We start from the raw sequence: 17783 nt of genomic DNA, 5'->3' as shown, positions 1-17783 counted from the left end.
CAAAGCCATCAGTCACGTGACACAATTCATCCCTTTGTGAAGACTCAATAGCACATTTGAAGCCAAGGAAGTTGGTTAATATGGTGTCTCAATGGATACATAACATGCGCAGTTTGAGCTACTCCAGAAAGTGACGTTGCAGGCTAGCTCCATGCTGCCCCCTCTCAATGATTATATCAAGTTGAAGGCCTACCGGGGTACTGCAGGCTTCCATTAGTCATTCAGTAGATGCTCTTCTGCAGAGCGATTTATAGGAGCAGCTAAATAAATCAAATCAAATTTGATTTGTCACATACACATGGTTAGCAGATGTTAATGCGAGTGTAGCGAAATGCTTGTGCTTCTAGTTCCGACAATGCAGTAATAACCAACGAGTAATCTAACTAACAATTCCAAAACTACTACCTTATACACACAAGTGTAAAGGGATAAAGAATATGTACATAAAGATATATGAATGAGTGATGGTACAGAACGGCATAGGCAAGATGCAGTAGATGGTATCGAGTACAGTATATACATATGAGATGAGTATGTAAACAAAGTGGCATAGTTTAAAGTGGCTAGTGATACATGTATTACATAAAGATGCAGTAGGTGATATAGAGTACAGTATATACGTAGACATATGAGATGAATAATGTAGGGTATGTAAACATTAAATTAAGTAGCATTGTTTAAAGTGGCTAGTGATATATTTTACATCATTTCCCATCAATTCCCATTATTAAAGTGGCTGGAGTTGAGTCAGTGTGTTGGCAGCAGCCACTCAATGTTAGTGGTGGCTGTTTAACAGTCTGATGGCCTTGAGATAGAAGCTGTTTTTCAGTCTCTCGGTCCCAGCTTTGATGCACCTGTACTGACCTCGCCTTCTGGATGATAGCGGGGTGAACAGGCAGTGGCTCGGGTGGTTGTTGTCCTTGATGATCTTTATGGCCTTCCTGTGACATCGGGTGGTACCTGGAGGGCAGGTAGTTTGCCCCCGGTGATGCGTTGTGCAGACCTCACTACCCTCTGGAGAGCCTTACGGTTGTGGGCGGAGCAGTTGCCGTACCAGGCGGTGATACAGCCCGACAGGATGCTCTCGATTGTGCCTCTGTAGAAGTTTGTGAGTGCTTTTGGTGACAAGCCGAATTTCTTCCGCCTCCTGAGGTTGAAGAGGCGCTGCTGTGCCTTCTTCACGATGCTGTCTGTGTGGGTGGACCAATTCAGTTTGTCTGTGATGATGTACGCCGAGGAACTTAAAACTTACTACCCTCTCCACTACTGTTCCATCGATGTGGATAGGGGGGTGTTCCCTCTGCTGTTTCCTGAAGTCCACAATCATCTCCTTAGTTTTGTTGATGTTGAGTGTGAGGTTATTTTCCTGACACCACACTCCGAGGGCCCTCACCTCCTCCCTGTAGGCCGTCTCGTCGTTGTTGGTAATCAAGCCTACCACTGTTGTGTCGTCCGCAAACTTGATGATTGAGTTGGAGGCGTGCGTGGCCACGCAGTCGTGGGTGAACAGGGAGTACAGGAGAGGGCTCAGAACGCTCAGAACGCACCCTTGTGGGGCCCCAGTGTTGAGGATCAGCGGGGTGGAGATTTTGTTACCTACCCTCACCACCTGGGGGCGGCCCGTCAGGAAGTCCAGTACCCAGTTGCACAGGGCAGGGTTGATGACGAGTTTGGAGGGTACTATGGTGTTAAATGCTGAGATGTAGTCGATGAACAGCATTCTCACATAGGTATTCCTCTTGTCCAGATGGGTTAGGGCAGTGTGCAGTGTGGTTGAGATTGCATCGGGTTAAGTGCCTTGCTCAAAGGCACATTGATAGATTTTTTACCTAGTTGACTCGGGATTGGAACCAGGAACTTTTTGGTTTTAAAATAATCAGTTCAAGGACATACATCTGGTGTAATAGAAGCAATTATTGGTACCATGCTTGTCTTAGAATATTTTCATTTATTTACACGAAGATTGACCATGAAGATTGACATTTTTCCAATCACTACATTTTCCCAATCACTATTTTCTGCAAACAATTTCTGCAGTACTGCGGTCGGCTTTGAACTTCGTGGCTTCAATGAGAGAGGGCAGTTCTTCTCCCCTCAATCTGAAACAGCAATTCTCCTTTGACTTCTAATTTCACTCTGAGACTGAATTCAGGTCCCTCGCTCCATCTAGTGGAAGAAGTGCCTTACACCTCAGTGTTTCACAATAATTATTTGACAATTTACAGAAGTAAGATAGAATGGTTGAATATAAGGGGTGGAGAAATCATTTGGAGTGAAATTCTAGGCAAATATTGAAATGGTTTGTAACGTAACTAAAACGTATCTAACCTAAGTAGGTTGATGATAGGTACTATTCCATTCACTGGACTACATGTAGTCTATTGGAGGGTTGAAATTAGTGTCATGATGAACCTGATAACAAATTACTCAACTGGTGCAGTGAATCATTTGCTTTCCATAAAGACTTATTTAATCCATGTGATTTGTATGCTGTTGATTGTATCCAAATGGCAATTTCTCATCAGTGTGATCCCCTAAAAACCGAGCCTGAGCTGTATTTTAGTATCCTTACAAAATGGCCCTTTTCAGAAATTATACCAACAATTCATGAGCTATGGCTCTCATAGAATGTTATTTAAAAGCTTAATTGAATACCTACTGTAATAAACCAAGCTTTAAAAAGTGCAATTCTATATTTATGTATTTTTGAATAAAAGGAGACATTTACAGCTGTTTATTCTATAACTTTGTCACAGGACTAACATGAATGTTTTCACTGTGTTGTTTTATACATTTCAATACATACAATAGCAATTATTATGATTTAAATTGATTATGATTTAAATAGTGGTGTGCAAAGCCATTGATCATAGTCAGAGTGATTTAGAACATCTATTATATTTATTATCTTATTTCTTTCTGTCCAGGTGTCCAAGACAGACCCCTCACCTAAGAGGGAGATGCCCACCATGATCCTGTTCAGTGTTGTGTTTGCTCTGAGGGTAAGAACGTAATTTTTATTTTCCATAAATAGCTTTCTCTTTCCTCTTGAATATAATTATTGTCATGTCAATAATATTCCTCTTAATTTGATGAATAAGTTCTAATACTCAGGTTTTGATTAGCTAAATGTTTTCCACATTATGTGCTTATTTTACAAACACCACATTCATTGGTGATAAATACATTTTCTCTAAATAAATTAAATAAGTCAGCTGGTAATTTGGGTGGGTGAGGCCAGGTCAGGGAGAGTGCTTTCTCAGAAAGGGATGGGTCTCTCGGGGTGATAACATTCCAGCATGAGGTCTATCTGTGGTGGAAAGAAGGGTGAGAGCTGGGCGGGAGCATTGGGCTCTGTTTAATCACTCTACCCGGCATGGCACTACCCTCCCCTGGGCATGACTCAGCCTGGCAGACTGCTGATTCACTGGAGGCTGCCTAGCCCTGCACAGCTGAGACTGGGCGGAATGTGCACAGTCATGTTCTAACCTCATATCTGCCCAGCAACCCACCCAGCCTGTCACTCACTGGCATTTTCTACGGCTCTGCACCTAACATGACAATGCAGAAAATTATGTCCTGCCCTTTTGACTTTTTTGTTTTTTATTTTGAAATATGAGTAATTAGTTTAAATACATTATTGAGTCATTGATTCATTTTTTGTAATTGAGTGCCAGTAATCAATCAGTAGTCACTCAATCTCGGTTCACCCAAAATTATTTAACTGCAAAAATAACATTTGACATGCATGTATTGATAAAATATCTGATATTATTTTTGTATAGTATGCAAATTTTTCTAAATGAGCAGTTTGGAACGAGGGCCATTTTACCAGTCAATAATAAAATAAAATAGTTATTATTGAAGCCTCTAGAAGGATTATGCTGCTAATATTGCTGTTTTGAAGTTAGAGATTACAATATTTTAAAGTCAACATGTTTTGCAGTCAGCAATGCTGCTAATACTCAGATCTAGTGATGTAAACAAAGCGATATCTTGGGTTACTGACTTACGGACCATAGATTCCCTATTTGTTACAATTACAATGTAATCATTTAGTAGATGCTCACAATTTCAACCAAGGTGTTGTTGAAGGTGTACAAAGGTGTACAAATTAATAATAAAGTACATTTTATTAGTAAAAAATTAAAGGGATATTTCAATTTTGTCAATTAAGGCCCGTTATCTACCTCCCCAGAGTGATGAACTTGTGGATACCATTTTTATGTCTCTGCGTGCAGTTTGAAGGAAGTTGCTACCTAGTGTTAGCACAATGACTGGAAGTCTATACACTTCCAGTCCTAACGCTGGTAAGAATTGGCTAACGACACAACCTTTTCCTTCCTTCATACTGGACGTAGAGACATAAAAATGGTATCGACGAGTTCATCTGACTATGGGGAGTTCGATAAAGAGCCTTAATTGCCACAATCTCGAAGTATCCCTTTAACCAAGTGTTGAAGTGTGGCCAGTGTTCCAGTTGCTTTGCACCAGTGTCTCATAATGCCGTCTCTCTGTCCCTGCGCCCCTTACAGGCCAACGCCGACCCGTCAGTCATCAGCTGCATGCACAACCTGTCCCGGCGCATCGCCATCGCCCTGCAGCACGAGGAGCGCCGCTGCCAGTACCTCACCAGAGAGGCCAAGCTGATGCTGGCCGTGCAGGACGAAGTCACCAACATGACCGAGAGTGAGTCACATACTACATACCCTAAACACACCACTCAGTGCTTGAGTCTAGTACCAAAAAGTACCCTCCATTAAGTATCATATACCATGAAGTACCCACTTTACTCTGATAGCATTTTACAGAACAATGTAGATATTTTCCTCTCCATATTGTCCCAAAGAAGATGAGGATGAGAGGTGTCTGTCAAAGTCTTCACGCGACATGGCTTTACAATGTCACGGAGAGGTCAATGTATGTGACTTGATTTTCTGTGTTTTCGTTCTTAGCTGATGGCAGCCCTCAGTCACCGTTCAGACAAATCCTTCCTAAATGCAAGCTTGCCAGGGACTTGAAGGAGGCATATGACAGGTTTGTAAAAACACCCTACAAAATGATGTATTTGTGGATAGTTTCTTTGTTCTTGCAGTGCAGGTGTAATAATAGAGCCTGTGTTGTGTTTCTAGCCTGTGTACAACAGGGGTGGTGAGGCTCCATATCAACAACTGGCTGGAGGTGAGCTTCTGTTTACCTCACAAGATCCACCGGGTAGGGGGCAACCACGTACCCCCAGAGGCTCTGGAGCGTAGCCTCAAGGCCATAAGGTGTGTATGCGTGTGAGTTTGTGAGCTACTGAACACTGTTTGAGACGTGTGGGTTACAAGTTGTAACTGACGGCAGAACTTTGTAGGCTTTCATTGTATGTGGACATTAGGTTGATCTGATTGTATTATGGAACGTTTTACAGTAATTATATACCGAGGCTGTGAGAGAGAAGTCTTTGTGGTAACAGTTAGCTCTTGTGGCCTGCTTCTTTATGTGGAACAATTAACTGTATCTGGTGAGCAGCTCCACCAATAATTTCCTGTAGGCCACAGCGCCACCTAATGGCATTCTTTATTTACTTCTTCTGCCTTTCACATGCTTATGTTTAGTCAGAGCAATGTTACAGCGTCTTCATCTCAAAATAGTCCAATTTTCCCTTAGTAAAACATGCATTGAAACTTAAATATAAGCTATAATAATAGCTATATATTATGAGTATTTTCCAAGAAAAAAATTAGTACATTTCTAGCAATTTAATTTACCTTTATTTAACTAGGCAAGTCAGTTAAGAACAAATTCTTATTTTCAATGACAGCCTAGGAACAGTGGGTTAACTGCCTGTTCAGGGGCAGAACGACAGATTTGTACCTTGTCAGCTCGGGGATTCGATCTTGCAACCTTTCAGTTACAAATCAAACGCTCTAACCACTAGGCTACCTGCCACCCCCAATGAAGGGTTACTAAGTGTATTTCCATACACTTCATGGACTATATAGAATGTAACTAGTGATAATTAGTCATTAACATGGGCTCTGTGTTAAGTGTATGTGTTCTTGTCCCCCAGGCCGTATCATGCTCTGCTGTTGCTGGACAGTGAGAAGGCTCTGCTGGCCCAGCTGCCTTTGGACTGCTCTCCTGCTCTGGTGCGCCTCATTAAGACCTGCTCTGCAGTCAAGAACCTGCAGCAGCTGGCACAGGATGCAGACCTGAACCTGTTACAGGTTTGTATGAGCACCTTGTATCAGTGACACCAGCCTCTGGTTCAAATACATGGGTATTTGATTTGATTATTTTAGTACTTATTTTCTGTGTATTTGAGTATTTTCAAATAATGTGGCTGAATAAAATACTTATTGGAAGTATGTAAATGTATTTAAAATAATTTCCTATAAATAGCCTACTATTATTTGAAAGCATTTTCAAATAATAATTTCAAATATTATTTTCAAATGCCTGGCATAGGAGTATATTTGAGTCAGTGTATTTTAGTATTTTTAAATACTTTCCAAAGTGTATTTCCAAATATGTTCCAATATTCAACTACTTGTCTTTAAAAATGAAATATAAATACTTACTTCCAAATGTATTTGAAAGCAATTGAAATACCCTAAATAGTAAATACCCTAAATTTGTAGCCAGGTTTAGTTGACATCAGCCCACTTTTCAACAGGGGACTATATTTAATTGTAAGTTGCTGAACACTAACATGCTGCAGTATAAAGAATTGTCAATAAAAAGAATAGCAAGTCATTATCGGCTGCCTTCGATACTGTGAACCATCAGATCCTCCTCTCCACCCTCTCCGAGTTGGGCATCTCCGGCGCGGCCCACGCTTGGATTGCGTCCTACCTGACAGGTCGCTCCTACCAGGTGGCGTGGCGAGAATCTGTCTCCTCACCACGTGCTCTCACCACTGGCGTCCCCCAGGGCTCTGTTCTAGGCCCTCTCCTATTCTCGCTATACACCAAGTCACTTGGCTCTGTCATAACCTCACATGGTCTCTCCTATCATTGCTATGCAGACGACACACAATTAATCTTCTCCTTTCCCCCTTCTGATGACCAGGTGGCGAATCGCATCTCTGCATGTCTGGCAGACATATCAGTGTGGATGACGGATCACCACCTCAAGCTGAACCTCGGCAAGACGGAGCTGCTCTTCCTCCCGGGAAGGACTGCCCGTTCCATGATCTCGCCATCACGGTTGACAACTCCATTGTGTCCTCCTCCCAGAGCGCTAAGAACCTTGGCGTGATCCTGGACAACACCCTGTCGTTCTCAACTAACATCAAGGCGGTGGCCCGTTCCTGTAGGTTCATGCTCTACAACATCCGCAGAGTACGACCCTGCCTCACACAGGAAGCGGCGCAGGTCCTAATCCAGGCACTTGTCATCTCCCGTCTGGATTACTGCAACTCGCTGTTGGCTGGGCTCCCTGCCTGTGCCATTAAACCCCTACAACTCATCCAGAACGCCGCAGCCCGTCTGGTGTTCAACCTTCCCAAGTTCTCTCACGTCACCCCGCTCCTCCGCTCTCTCCACTGGCTTCCAGTTGAAGCTCGAATCCGCTACAAGACCATGGTGCTTGCCTACGGAGCTGTGAGGGGAACGGCACCTCAGTACCTCCAGGCTCTGATCAGGCCCTACACCCAAACAAGGGCACTGCGTTCATCCACCTCTGGCCTGCTCGCCTCCCTACCACTGAGGAAGTACAGTTCCCGCTCAGCCCAGTCAAAACTGTTCGCTGCTCTGGCCCCCCAATGGTGGAACAAACTCCCTCACGACGCCAGGACAGCGGAGTCAATCACCACCTTCCGGAGACACCTGAAACCCCACCTCTTTAAGGAATACCTAGGATAGGATAAAGTAATCCTTCTCACCCCCCCCTTAAAAGATTTAGATGCACTATTGTAAAGTGGCTGTTCCACTGGATGTCATAAGGTGAATGCACCAATTTGTAAGTCGCTCTGGATAAGAGCGTCTGCTAAATGACTTAAATGTAAATGTAAATGTACAAAATGTCCTCAATGTCACACCATGGCGTTAGTGTCATGTTGCTGTTCTCATACTGCCATCTAGTGGAGTAAATGATGAATCTTCTTTCTCTTCAGTAATATTTCATTTCAATAGACAGGTTCTGTCCATGCCCAATAATGCATTTTCACAGTTACATGTTTGCTTCTGTTCGTTGTGTGTGCAGATCTTCCAGATTGCTGCTCACCTGGTGTACTGGGGAAAAGCCATCATAGTGTACCCTCTGTGTGAGAACAATGTCTACATGCTGTCCCCACACGCCAACATCAGCCTGTGAGTATCTGTGTGAGTGTTTGAACAGCCTCGTGCTCCCTTTCTCTCCTTCTCTCATTCCTTCCATGCCTCATTAACAAGGTGTGTATTGAGAGGTGGCTAAACTAATGAACCAGACACTGTAATCTGTACATCCATTTTATACCAACATAATAAACTCATCATGAGCATCAGGGCGCTAATGTTGAATTATGATTGGCTTATGACCTAATGATTGGATGGTGAATCTATAACAAAATGTGATTTTTGTTGACTGAATTAGATTTCCTTTGGGCCACTGTGTCCGTCTGTATTTTGTACTGTAGACTGAACGGATTCTCTCCTGCTTGAAAATTTGTACCGGGTACAATATGAAGAAGTAAGAAATCACCATCTCCTTCTTCTTGCATAGGTACTCTCCATTGGCTGAGGCGTTTGGCCAGCAGTTCCCAGGTCATGACCTGCCTTCCATGCTGGCCAAGTTCTCCCTTCCCCTCTCACTGTCTGAGTTTAGGAACCCACTGGATGCTTCTGTGCAGGAGGTAGGTCTATTAGGAAATACACACACTCGTTTTGATTAAAAGATAGCTTCCAGAAAGCTACTCAGCATATAATCAGAAATGCTGATGTCTGAAGCAGAAAGAGCGTCTGGGCTCTCTCCCAGACCCATCCTGGTTTGGCCGAGCTCTCTAAGCGAAGATGATAAATAATAAAAGACATCACATCAACTCCATCCTTCTCAACATTTATTTTTCATGGGAACAGGACCAGAACACACAGCTATTTCTTGGCTCTATTTTGGGCCAGGTTGGAACCTGTCTGTCTGAAAGAGATGCGCCCAGTTACAGGGTGACACTTCTTCCAGTTCCACGTGTTCAGTTATTTTCTTTGAATGGTGCCTATAACCCAGTGTGTCCCTTCTCCTTTCCCCTCCACCTCTGGCCAGGCCCAGCTGATCCAGATGGTGGTGTGGATGCTCCAGCGGCGCCTGCTGATCCAGCTCCATACCTACGTGTGTCTGCTGGTGCCCCCCAGTGAGGAGGAGTCAGGTCTGCTGCGGGACGAGGAGCTCCCTCTGGTGGCCCGGGTGGGGGGCCGCAGCCTCAGCACGCCCAGCGCACTCAGCTTCGGATCCCCAAGTATGTGAACTGCCCCTTCAACCAGCTGTCTTGCACTCTGGGGGTGAAGTGTTGATGAAGTATGCTCTATTTGTATGATAAGAGTATGTTTTAATATACTACCGTACCTGGTTAACCTGTTCAATAGGGTTACCTGCTACAGTTGTGCCTCTAGTCAGCTAATCATCAACCCGTCTGTCATTCCTCCTCCTCAATCAATGTCTGTCTCACTCATTCTCTCCACCCCTCACTCTCTCTCTGTAGCCAGCAGTGATGACATGACCCTGACCAGTCCCAGTATGGATAACTCCAGTGCAGAACTGCTTCCTGGTGGAGACTCTCCACTAAACAGGAGGATGACCGAGACGTTACTGGCCAGCCTGACAGAGCACGAGCGTCAGGTCATCCTCAACATCCCGGCTGCACAGAGCCCTGAAGACCTGCGCATGTTTGCCAGGTAAAGTATGTCCCCTGCCCTTTACTAGTTGGCTACTGTATTTCAGTGGCTGTGGACAGTGGCGTAATGGCGCCCTCTATTGTGTAACAGCCAGTATGTCAGGTGGGCTGGGTCGTTTTGAAGGACCTGGGCTGGAGGCTCTTGTGACTCCTATATCTTCAGAACAAACATATATCTGTCAGCTTGGTCTTGTGGAGAATTAAAGGATTTTTGTAAAAAAATTGAACAAAATTTTGAACAAAATATTTTTCTCATCATGTAAGAATATATGGGAAAGAGAATGTTATTTTTCGGTTGTGTAGCAATTGTTGAGTTGCAAAAGTGATAAAACGCTTGAAGGAAAACGCCAAAGCCCTAAGCAGTGAATCAATAGCGTGACTGAATACCTAGGATAGGATAAAGTAATCCCTCTCACCCCCCTAAAAGATTTAGATGCACTACTGTTCCACTGGATGTCATAAGGTGAATGCACCAATTTGTAAGTCGCTCCACTGGATAAGAGCGTCTGCTAAATGACTTAAATGTAAATGTAAATTGCATAGTGTGCAGGATGCACTAATGTGATTACTGGCTCTAACAAGTGCTGCTTCATGCTAGATTTACTCAGCTAATGATTTGGTGGAGAATTTGCTTTAGTCTAATTTCTCTGCCTCTTGTGTGATGTTCCTTCCAGGCTGCTGCACTACTTCCGAGGGCACCATCACCTGGAGGAGATCATGTATAATGAAAACATGAGGCGCTCTCAGCTGAAGACCCTCTTTGACAAATTCAGAAGTGTTCTGGTGGTCACCAACCATGAGGATCCTGTCATCTCCCTCTTCCAGTCTCCTCTGGAGTAGAGGTCTGTCATCTCCCTCTTCCAGTCTCCTCTGGAGTAGATGTCTGTCATCTCCCTCTTCCAGTCTCCTCTGGAGTAGATGTCTGTCATCTCCCTCTTCCAGTCTCTGGAGTAGAGAGGTCTGTCATCTCCCTCTTCCACTCTCCTCTGGAGTAGAGGTCTGTCATCTCCCTCTTCCACTCTCCTCTGGAGTAGAGGTCTGTCATCTCCCTCTTCCACTCTCCTCTGGAGTAGAGGTCTGTCATCTCCCTCTTCCATTCTCCTCTGGAGTAGAGAGGTCTGTCATCTCCCTCTTCCATTCTCCTCTGGAGTAGAGAGGTCTGTCATCTCCCTCTTCCAGTCTCCTCTGGAGTAGAGAGGTCTGTCATCTCCCTCTTCCAGTCTCCTCTGGAGTAGAGGTCTGTCATCTCCCTCTTCCAGTCTCCTCTGGAGTAGAGGTCTGTCATCTCCCTCTTCCAGTCTCCTCTGGAGTAGAGAGGTCTGTCATCTCCCTCTTCCAGTCTCCTCTGGAGTAGAGGTCTGTCATCTCCCTCTTCCACTCTCCTCTGGAGTAGAGGTCTGTCATCTCCCTCTTCCAGTCTCCTCTGGAGTGGAGGTCTGTCATGAGATGAAGGACCCTTTTCTGAAATACCAGACGGACAGAATGATACAGACTGCTGCTGTACAAAAGCCTTATTATGGTGCTTGCTGCTTTCAGCCAACTGGATAATATTGCAATTTGAGGTAACTAATATACTGTACTCATCTATCAATGCACCAGAAAAATATACTGATTTAAAAAAACATAACTGTCTGCTCTGCTTGGGGGAATGTGAGTAAATGTATGTAGCTTTTAGATGATTTAATTTGTCCCTTTGTCTCTTAGATGTTTTACGTTCAATGCCTTGTTTTCAATACTACATGATTGAATAACAGTGTGTGAAGAGCTTTAGTGACACCTATAAATTGGGCAGTTTAAACACTGTACTCCACTTGAGCCTTTCCATTTGGGGGATTCCCAAAAGTGATAAATCATCTCCAACAAACACAATGTAGGAAAACAACCCCAATGCTCATTCCAGGCTGCAGGCAAGGCTGCCTCCCCCAGGGGTCTCAGTGGGAGGGAAAGAATGAAAAGATGCCAAACATCAGACATGCTGTTTCTGCTTTGAGAGAAGGAGCACGACGTTCCAAACATCTGTGAAATCAATGATTACAAAATAACTTTTCAAGCAAGGACTTTTATTAAAAAACAGGTGGAAGATTGAGAATGACTGGAATGGAAATTCTAGTTGCTTTGATAGCAGGGAGGGGAGGCTAGATCAAATATTTTACAGATGTTTGGAATGTAGTTTAATCATTTGTAGCAAACAAATATGGCATATTCCATATCTGTGGGATTTGTGTTTGGGCAACAATGTGTGTATCTATTGAGTCTGGATTCCCCTCGGAGCAAACATTTTGGCTTTGGGTCTTTTGCAATGATTTGCCTATAGCTAGACCAAATTACTGAAATAGCTCATAGCTGACATGTTTTCACTTGCTCTAGCATTGTCTGTAAAAAGCTGGTTATAGTTAAGAAAAAAATGTTATGTACTCATCATGGTTTGATGCAATTCCAAAAATATCCCCAATTTCAACTCTCTGTCTCTGCCTGTTTGTCCACTACACTCACACAGTGGTGACCACGCAGATAGAAGCGCAGGGGTTTGGTGGCCCATTCCCCATGAGAGCCAATGCCGATCCGGCTTGCTGAGACCACCTCCCTGAGGCCTGGCTCTTGCGGTCCTATCTGGGGGTCCCTCTCTAGCCACACCTCTGGCTCTGAGGCTAGGTCTCTCCGGTCGAAGCAGCGTTGTATGTCCAGGGCTTGGCACAGCTTTGAGGGACCATTGCATAGCTCCTTGTCCTTCAGGGGCCGGGCCCCCTCTCTCCGCCTGGCTGTCCGCAGCTGCCTCATCAGAGGCAAGCCATGTAGAGGCTCCAGAGCCCGCAGAAGCACGGCAGCACCCTCCCCTAGAGAGAACAAACACAGGGCATGATAGAGTGGAGCCATACTGTCTCCTTCCTTTGCCCTTTTTCTCCAGTGAGAATGAATGGATAATAACATGGTGCAACATATAATATAACGTCTTCAATAATGAGAAGCAGTTGAAAAAAAGAGAACTATGGCCTAATGAAAGTAACATGGGGGAGCCTGGGAGATGCAACACTACTTAGTCTCTAATGAGGTGATTTTCCTACAGATAAGGCCAACACACTGAACTTTACTGCGTGTGGTTTTAATGGCAGTTTGGTTTATTACTGGTGGTTTGTTCCACTGCCTTCAGGGTAAGCCTGGCTGTTGTACTGTTTTGTTGTATGGTCTTACCTTGACTGGAAACATTCATACAGAGGTAGATGCCGTAGATGGGGTACACATAGATGGTGCCGGGTTTCATAAACATTGCTGTGTTCCTCTCAGTGCATTTTCCCCCAGCAGAGTGAGAGGCCTTGTCCTCTCCTCCCAGGTAGGCCTCAGTCTCCACCACCCTCCCTCTCAGCTCAGTGCCATCCGCACTCCGACGCACCAATACCTTGCAGCACAAACAAGGGATGGCCTAAATAAAGACTTTCCTTCATGTGTGTCCTCAGTGGGTATGTCTTCAGTAGGAACTTGATCTATTGTTGTCTCTGAAGAGAACTAGACTACATGTGTGGAGTCACAATAAGCCCTGCTGATGGTGTATGTGTGCCAATGGCTGTGCAACCGCTAGCTGGACTCCAATGTTGTTACAGGAACACAGAAACAACACACATTTTCCCACCACGTTTATCTAGGTCATTCAACTCATCAACTCAAGAAGTGAAAAAATGATTGTCTATCAACAATGACAAGCCACCAGGGTCTGTCAATCTAGATGGAAAATGACTGGTGATAATAGCAGATGATATTGCCACTCCTATTTGCCACATCTTCAATTTAAACCTACTAGAGAGCGTGTGCCCTCAGGCCTGGAGGGAAGCTAAAGTCATTCCGCTACCCAAGAATAGTAAAGCCCCTTTACTGGCTCAAATAGCCGATCAATCAGCCTGTTACCAACCCTAAGTAAAGTTCTGGGAAAAAATGGTATTTTACAGTAAACAGAATTTCAGCATGCTTATAGGGATGGACACTCAACAAGCCCAGCACCAACACAAATGACTGATGATTGGCTGAGAGAAATTGATCAAATGATTGTGGGGGCTGTCTTGTTAGACTTTAGTGCATCTTTTGACATTATCGATCATAGTCTGCTGCTGGAAAAGCATATGTGTTATGGCTTTACACCCCCTGGTATAATGTGGATAAAGAGTTACTTGTCTTAATGGAAGCCTTTCAAATATAATCCCGTTAGAATCAGGAATGTTTAATAACAACATGCCACTGACTGAGTAAAGCCAGAGTGTCTATGTATGCGGATGACTCAACACTATACACGTCAGCTACTACAGCGACTGAAATGACTGCAACACTCAACAAAGAGCTGCAGTTAGTTTCAGAGTGGGTGGCAAGGAATAAGTTAGCCCTAAATATTTCTACAACTAAAAGCATTGTATTTGGAACAAAACACCCACTAAACCCTAAACCTCAACTAAATATTGTCATTAATAATGTGTAAATTGAGCAAGTTGATGACTAAACTGCTTGGAGTAAAACTAGATTGTAAAATACCATAGTGAAAACATATTGATGCAGTAGTAGCTAAGATGGGGAGAAGTCTGTCTATAATAAAGCGATGCTCTGCCTTCTTAACACAATAAGGCAGGTCCTACAGGCCCTAGTTTTGTCGCACCTTGACTACTGTTCAGTCGAGTGGTCAGGTGCCACAAAAAAATTCAATTGGCTCAGAACAGGACAGCACAGCTGGCCCTTGGATGTACACAGAGAGCTAATATTAATAATATGCATGTCAATCTCTCCTGGCTGAAAGATTGACTTCATCACTACTTTTATTTATGAGAGGTGTTGAATGCACCGAACTGTCTGTCTAAACTACTGGTACACAGCTCGGACACCCATGCATACCCCACAAGACATGGCACAAGAGGTCTCTTCACAGTCCCCAAGTCCAGAACAGACTATTGGAGGCACAGAGTACTACATAGAGCCATGACTACATGGAACTCTATTCTACATCAAGTAACTGACGCAAGCAGTACAATTCAATTTTAAAAACAGATTTTTTAAAAACTTATGAAACAGCGGGACTGTGAAGCAACACAAACATTGGCACAGGCACATGCATACACACAAAATAACATACACACTATACATACAGTGGGGCAAAAAAAGTATTTAGTCAGCCACCAATTGTGCAAGTCCTCCCACTTAAAAAGATGAGAGCAGCCTGTAATTTTCATCATAGGTACACTTCAATTATGACAGACAAAATGAGAAAATAAAATCCAGAAAATCACATTGTAGGATTTTTAATGAATTAATTAGCAAATTATGGTGGAATATAAGTATTTGGTCACTTACAAACAAGCAAGATTTCTGACTCTCACAGACCTGTAACTTCTTCTTTAAGAGGCTCCTCTCCTCCACTCGTTACCTGTATTAATGGCACCTGTTTGAACTTGTTATCAGTATAAAAGACACCTGTCCACAACCTCAAACAGTCACACTCCACTATGGCCAAGACCAAATAGCTGTCAAAGGACACCAGAAACAAAATTGTAGACCTGCACCAGGCTGGGAAGACTGAATCTGCAATAGGTAAGCAGCTTGGTTTGAAGAAATCAACTGTGGGAGCAATTATTAGGAAATGGAAGACATACAAGACCACTGATAATCTCCCTCGATCTGGGGCTCCACGCAAGATCTCACAGCATTTCAAGGTCCTGGAGTGGCCTAGCCAGTCTCCAGATCTCAACCCCATAGAAAATCTTTGGAGGGAGTTGAAAATCCGTGTTGCCCAGAAACAGCCCCAAAACATCACTGCTCTAGAGGAGATCTGCATTGAGGAATGGGCCAAAATACCAGCAACAGTGTGTGAAAACCTTACAGAAAACATTTGACCTGTCATTGCCAACAAAGGGTATATAACAAAGTATTGAGATAAACTTTTGTTATTGACCAAATACTTATTTTCCACCATAATTTGCAAATAAATTAATTAAAAATCCTACAATGTGATTTTCTGGATTTTTTTCTCATTTTGTCTGTCATAGTTGAAGTGTACCTATGATGAAAATTACAGGCCTCATCTTTTTAAGTGGGAGAACTTGCACAATTGGTGGCTGACTAAATACTTTTTCCCCCACTGTACACATGGTTTTAGTACTGTAGATATGTGGTAGTGGTGGAGTAGGGGCCTGAGGATGCACAGCGTGTTGTAAAATCTGTGAATGTATTGCAATGTTTTAAAATTGTATAAACTGCCTTCATTTTGCTGGACCCCAGGAAGAGTAGCTGCTGCTTTGACAGCAGCTTATGGGGATCCATAATAAATACAAAATCAACAGAGGCCATGAGACTCCATTGAGAAGGCATTTAGTATAGGTGTTGCTGGGGGGGACAAAGTAGTATAAAATTAGTTTAATGTGAGAAGGAAAACAATATTTCTCTACAAGATAAGTCCTCTCCCATCAGTTGTTTGGATCTCAGTCAGCACCAACTATTCAAGAGTCAGAGGGTTTCTTTCAGTGCCATTGAAAGAAGTCACCATTGAGGAGAGCAATTATTTCAGCATTGAGCAAAGGACTGTTCACAAACCACACAGTGTTCTGAGGCAGTGTGTGCTGGAAGGCTGGTGGAATGCATGATCACACCGGGGGGAACCAAGCTTCTCTGACAATTAACAACCAGCCCGGAAGCCTTGCCACATGATAATGGCTTTCATACTTTTTATTACAGCCTTCCTGTAAACTGGTCCAGACATAGCTTAATTAAACATAAACATGCACAGGATTCAGCCACTGGAGGGCTTAAAAAGAAGCAAAGTGCAAAGGAGTCATGGCTATGATTATTAATAGTAACTCTGCATACCAAGCACTTCCTGGCTTTGAAATTTGCTGGTCGTTTGAATGCAAGCACAGTGTTTCTGTTCAGGATTAAAATAGATGACCTTTCCAACTCTTAGTTGCAACAATAATCCTTAGAGGTGACTACAGATTGTTACACCAGATAATCATTTTTGTTTTTCCATTTGTGTTCCATGAAGTTATCCAACATTATGTACGCTACCATCTTGTCTATTTCAAGTCTTTTCTCATTGATCGAGACTGGTGTCTGTCCTTCATGACATGAGCACCTTGGGGGGACACCCACCAGTCTCGATCAATAAGAAAAGACTTGAAATAGACAAGATGGTAGCGTACATAATGTTGGATTACTTCATGGAGCAAAACAAGTTCAATCAAATTATCTGGTGTAACAATCTGTAGCTATATCAGGGGTAGACATTAGTCCACAGAGAGCCCCCTTCCCATCACGATGGCTGCCCTAGTCATAGGCCTAGCTACTGTGTTATAATCTATATCTGATCAAGGGTATTTCAACAGCGGTTTGGGTTACAATGATGTTTGATTCTAGGGAACGTACCTTGCCCAGGAATGCTTTAGCCAAACTTATACAGGGCTGGTTGAAGAACTCTTCTCCAAGCCTTTGAGGGTCCCCCTCCTTGGAGAAGTATTGACTCTTCACTGTCCCTGGTTTAACATCACCGCTCTCATGGTCGGTAGACCTCACCTGTCTCAGTGACACGCCCTTTTTTACTTGGTCCTCGGACTCAGGTACGGATATTTGCGTCCTCTTTCGTCCTGACATTGCTTGATGTACCCGAGCTTGTAATCGAGTAAAATAGCTACCTAGCCAGAGAACTTATAACTAACGTGTTCGTCTGTGAACTAAGGCTAAAAACATTAGCTAGCTAAGTTAGTATTTTTGTTTTGTTGCAACGATTTAGGGTTGTTGAGGCACATTTATGTTAGCCAGAACATACAGACCTATTCAGTATGCAACATCAATAACGTCCGTTTCCTATGTATTAATCTGAAATTGGTTTTGCACCCACAAATGATTTGTTATATGTTATAGGAACTATTTGTCAAAAGCCGGTTTGGCTTGCTAGCTTTATCGCTTGGGATGC

At 43.5% G+C, this 17783-nt stretch overlaps 2 protein-coding genes across 4 annotated transcripts in view; one reads left to right on the top strand and one right to left on the bottom strand.

The window, feature by feature from the left end:
• LOC115110354 (GATOR1 complex protein NPRL3-like) overlaps positions 1–12308 on the top strand; it is a 16051-nt gene extending 3743 nt beyond the window's left edge. For all 3 annotated transcript variants that reach the window (XM_029635945.2, XM_029635943.2, XM_065010124.1), the window contains 10 exons: positions 2928–3002; positions 4536–4689; positions 4956–5037; positions 5133–5270; positions 6056–6212; positions 8191–8297; positions 8689–8818; positions 9223–9415; positions 9659–9851; positions 10525–12308. In XM_029635945.2, coding sequence (XP_029491805.1) covers positions 2928–3002; positions 4536–4689; positions 4956–5037; positions 5133–5270; positions 6056–6212; positions 8191–8297; positions 8689–8818; positions 9223–9415; positions 9659–9851; positions 10525–10690 — 1395 coding nt within the window. In that variant the 3' untranslated portion in view covers positions 10691–12308. The remainder of the gene's footprint in view (positions 1–2927; positions 3003–4535; positions 4690–4955; positions 5038–5132; positions 5271–6055; positions 6213–8190; positions 8298–8688; positions 8819–9222; positions 9416–9658; positions 9852–10524) is intronic.
• LOC115110356 (DNA-3-methyladenine glycosylase-like) lies at positions 11894–17783 on the bottom strand. Its single transcript, XM_029635946.2, has 3 exons — positions 17237–17783; positions 13040–13244; positions 11894–12684 (listed from the first exon to the last, which is right to left on the bottom strand). Exons 1-3 carry the CDS (start codon positions 17459–17461, stop codon positions 12305–12307), a joined length of 810 nt encoding a protein of 269 aa, XP_029491806.2. The 5' UTR covers positions 17462–17783; the 3' UTR covers positions 11894–12304.

The sequence above is a fragment of the Oncorhynchus nerka genome, linkage group LG26 (assembly GCF_034236695.1).
Source record: "Oncorhynchus nerka isolate Pitt River linkage group LG26, Oner_Uvic_2.0, whole genome shotgun sequence".
NCBI lineage: Eukaryota > Metazoa > Chordata > Actinopteri > Salmoniformes > Salmonidae > Oncorhynchus > Oncorhynchus nerka.
This window is presented reverse-complemented; position numbering and strand designations above follow the sequence as displayed.

Coding starts and splice junctions, on each gene's coding strand:
- LOC115110356 (XM_029635946.2), bottom strand. CDS start 17,461: ATGTCAGGACGAAAGAGGACGCAAATATCCGTACCTGAGTCCGAGGAC. Junction 13,245..17,236: donor CTAAAGCATTCCTGGGCAAG/GTACGTTCCCTA, acceptor TTGTGCTGCAAG/GTATTGGTGCGTCGGAGTGC. Junction 12,685..13,039: donor TATGAATGTTTCCAGTCAAG/GTAAGACCATAC, acceptor TGTTCTCTCTAG/GGGAGGGTGCTGCCGTGCTT.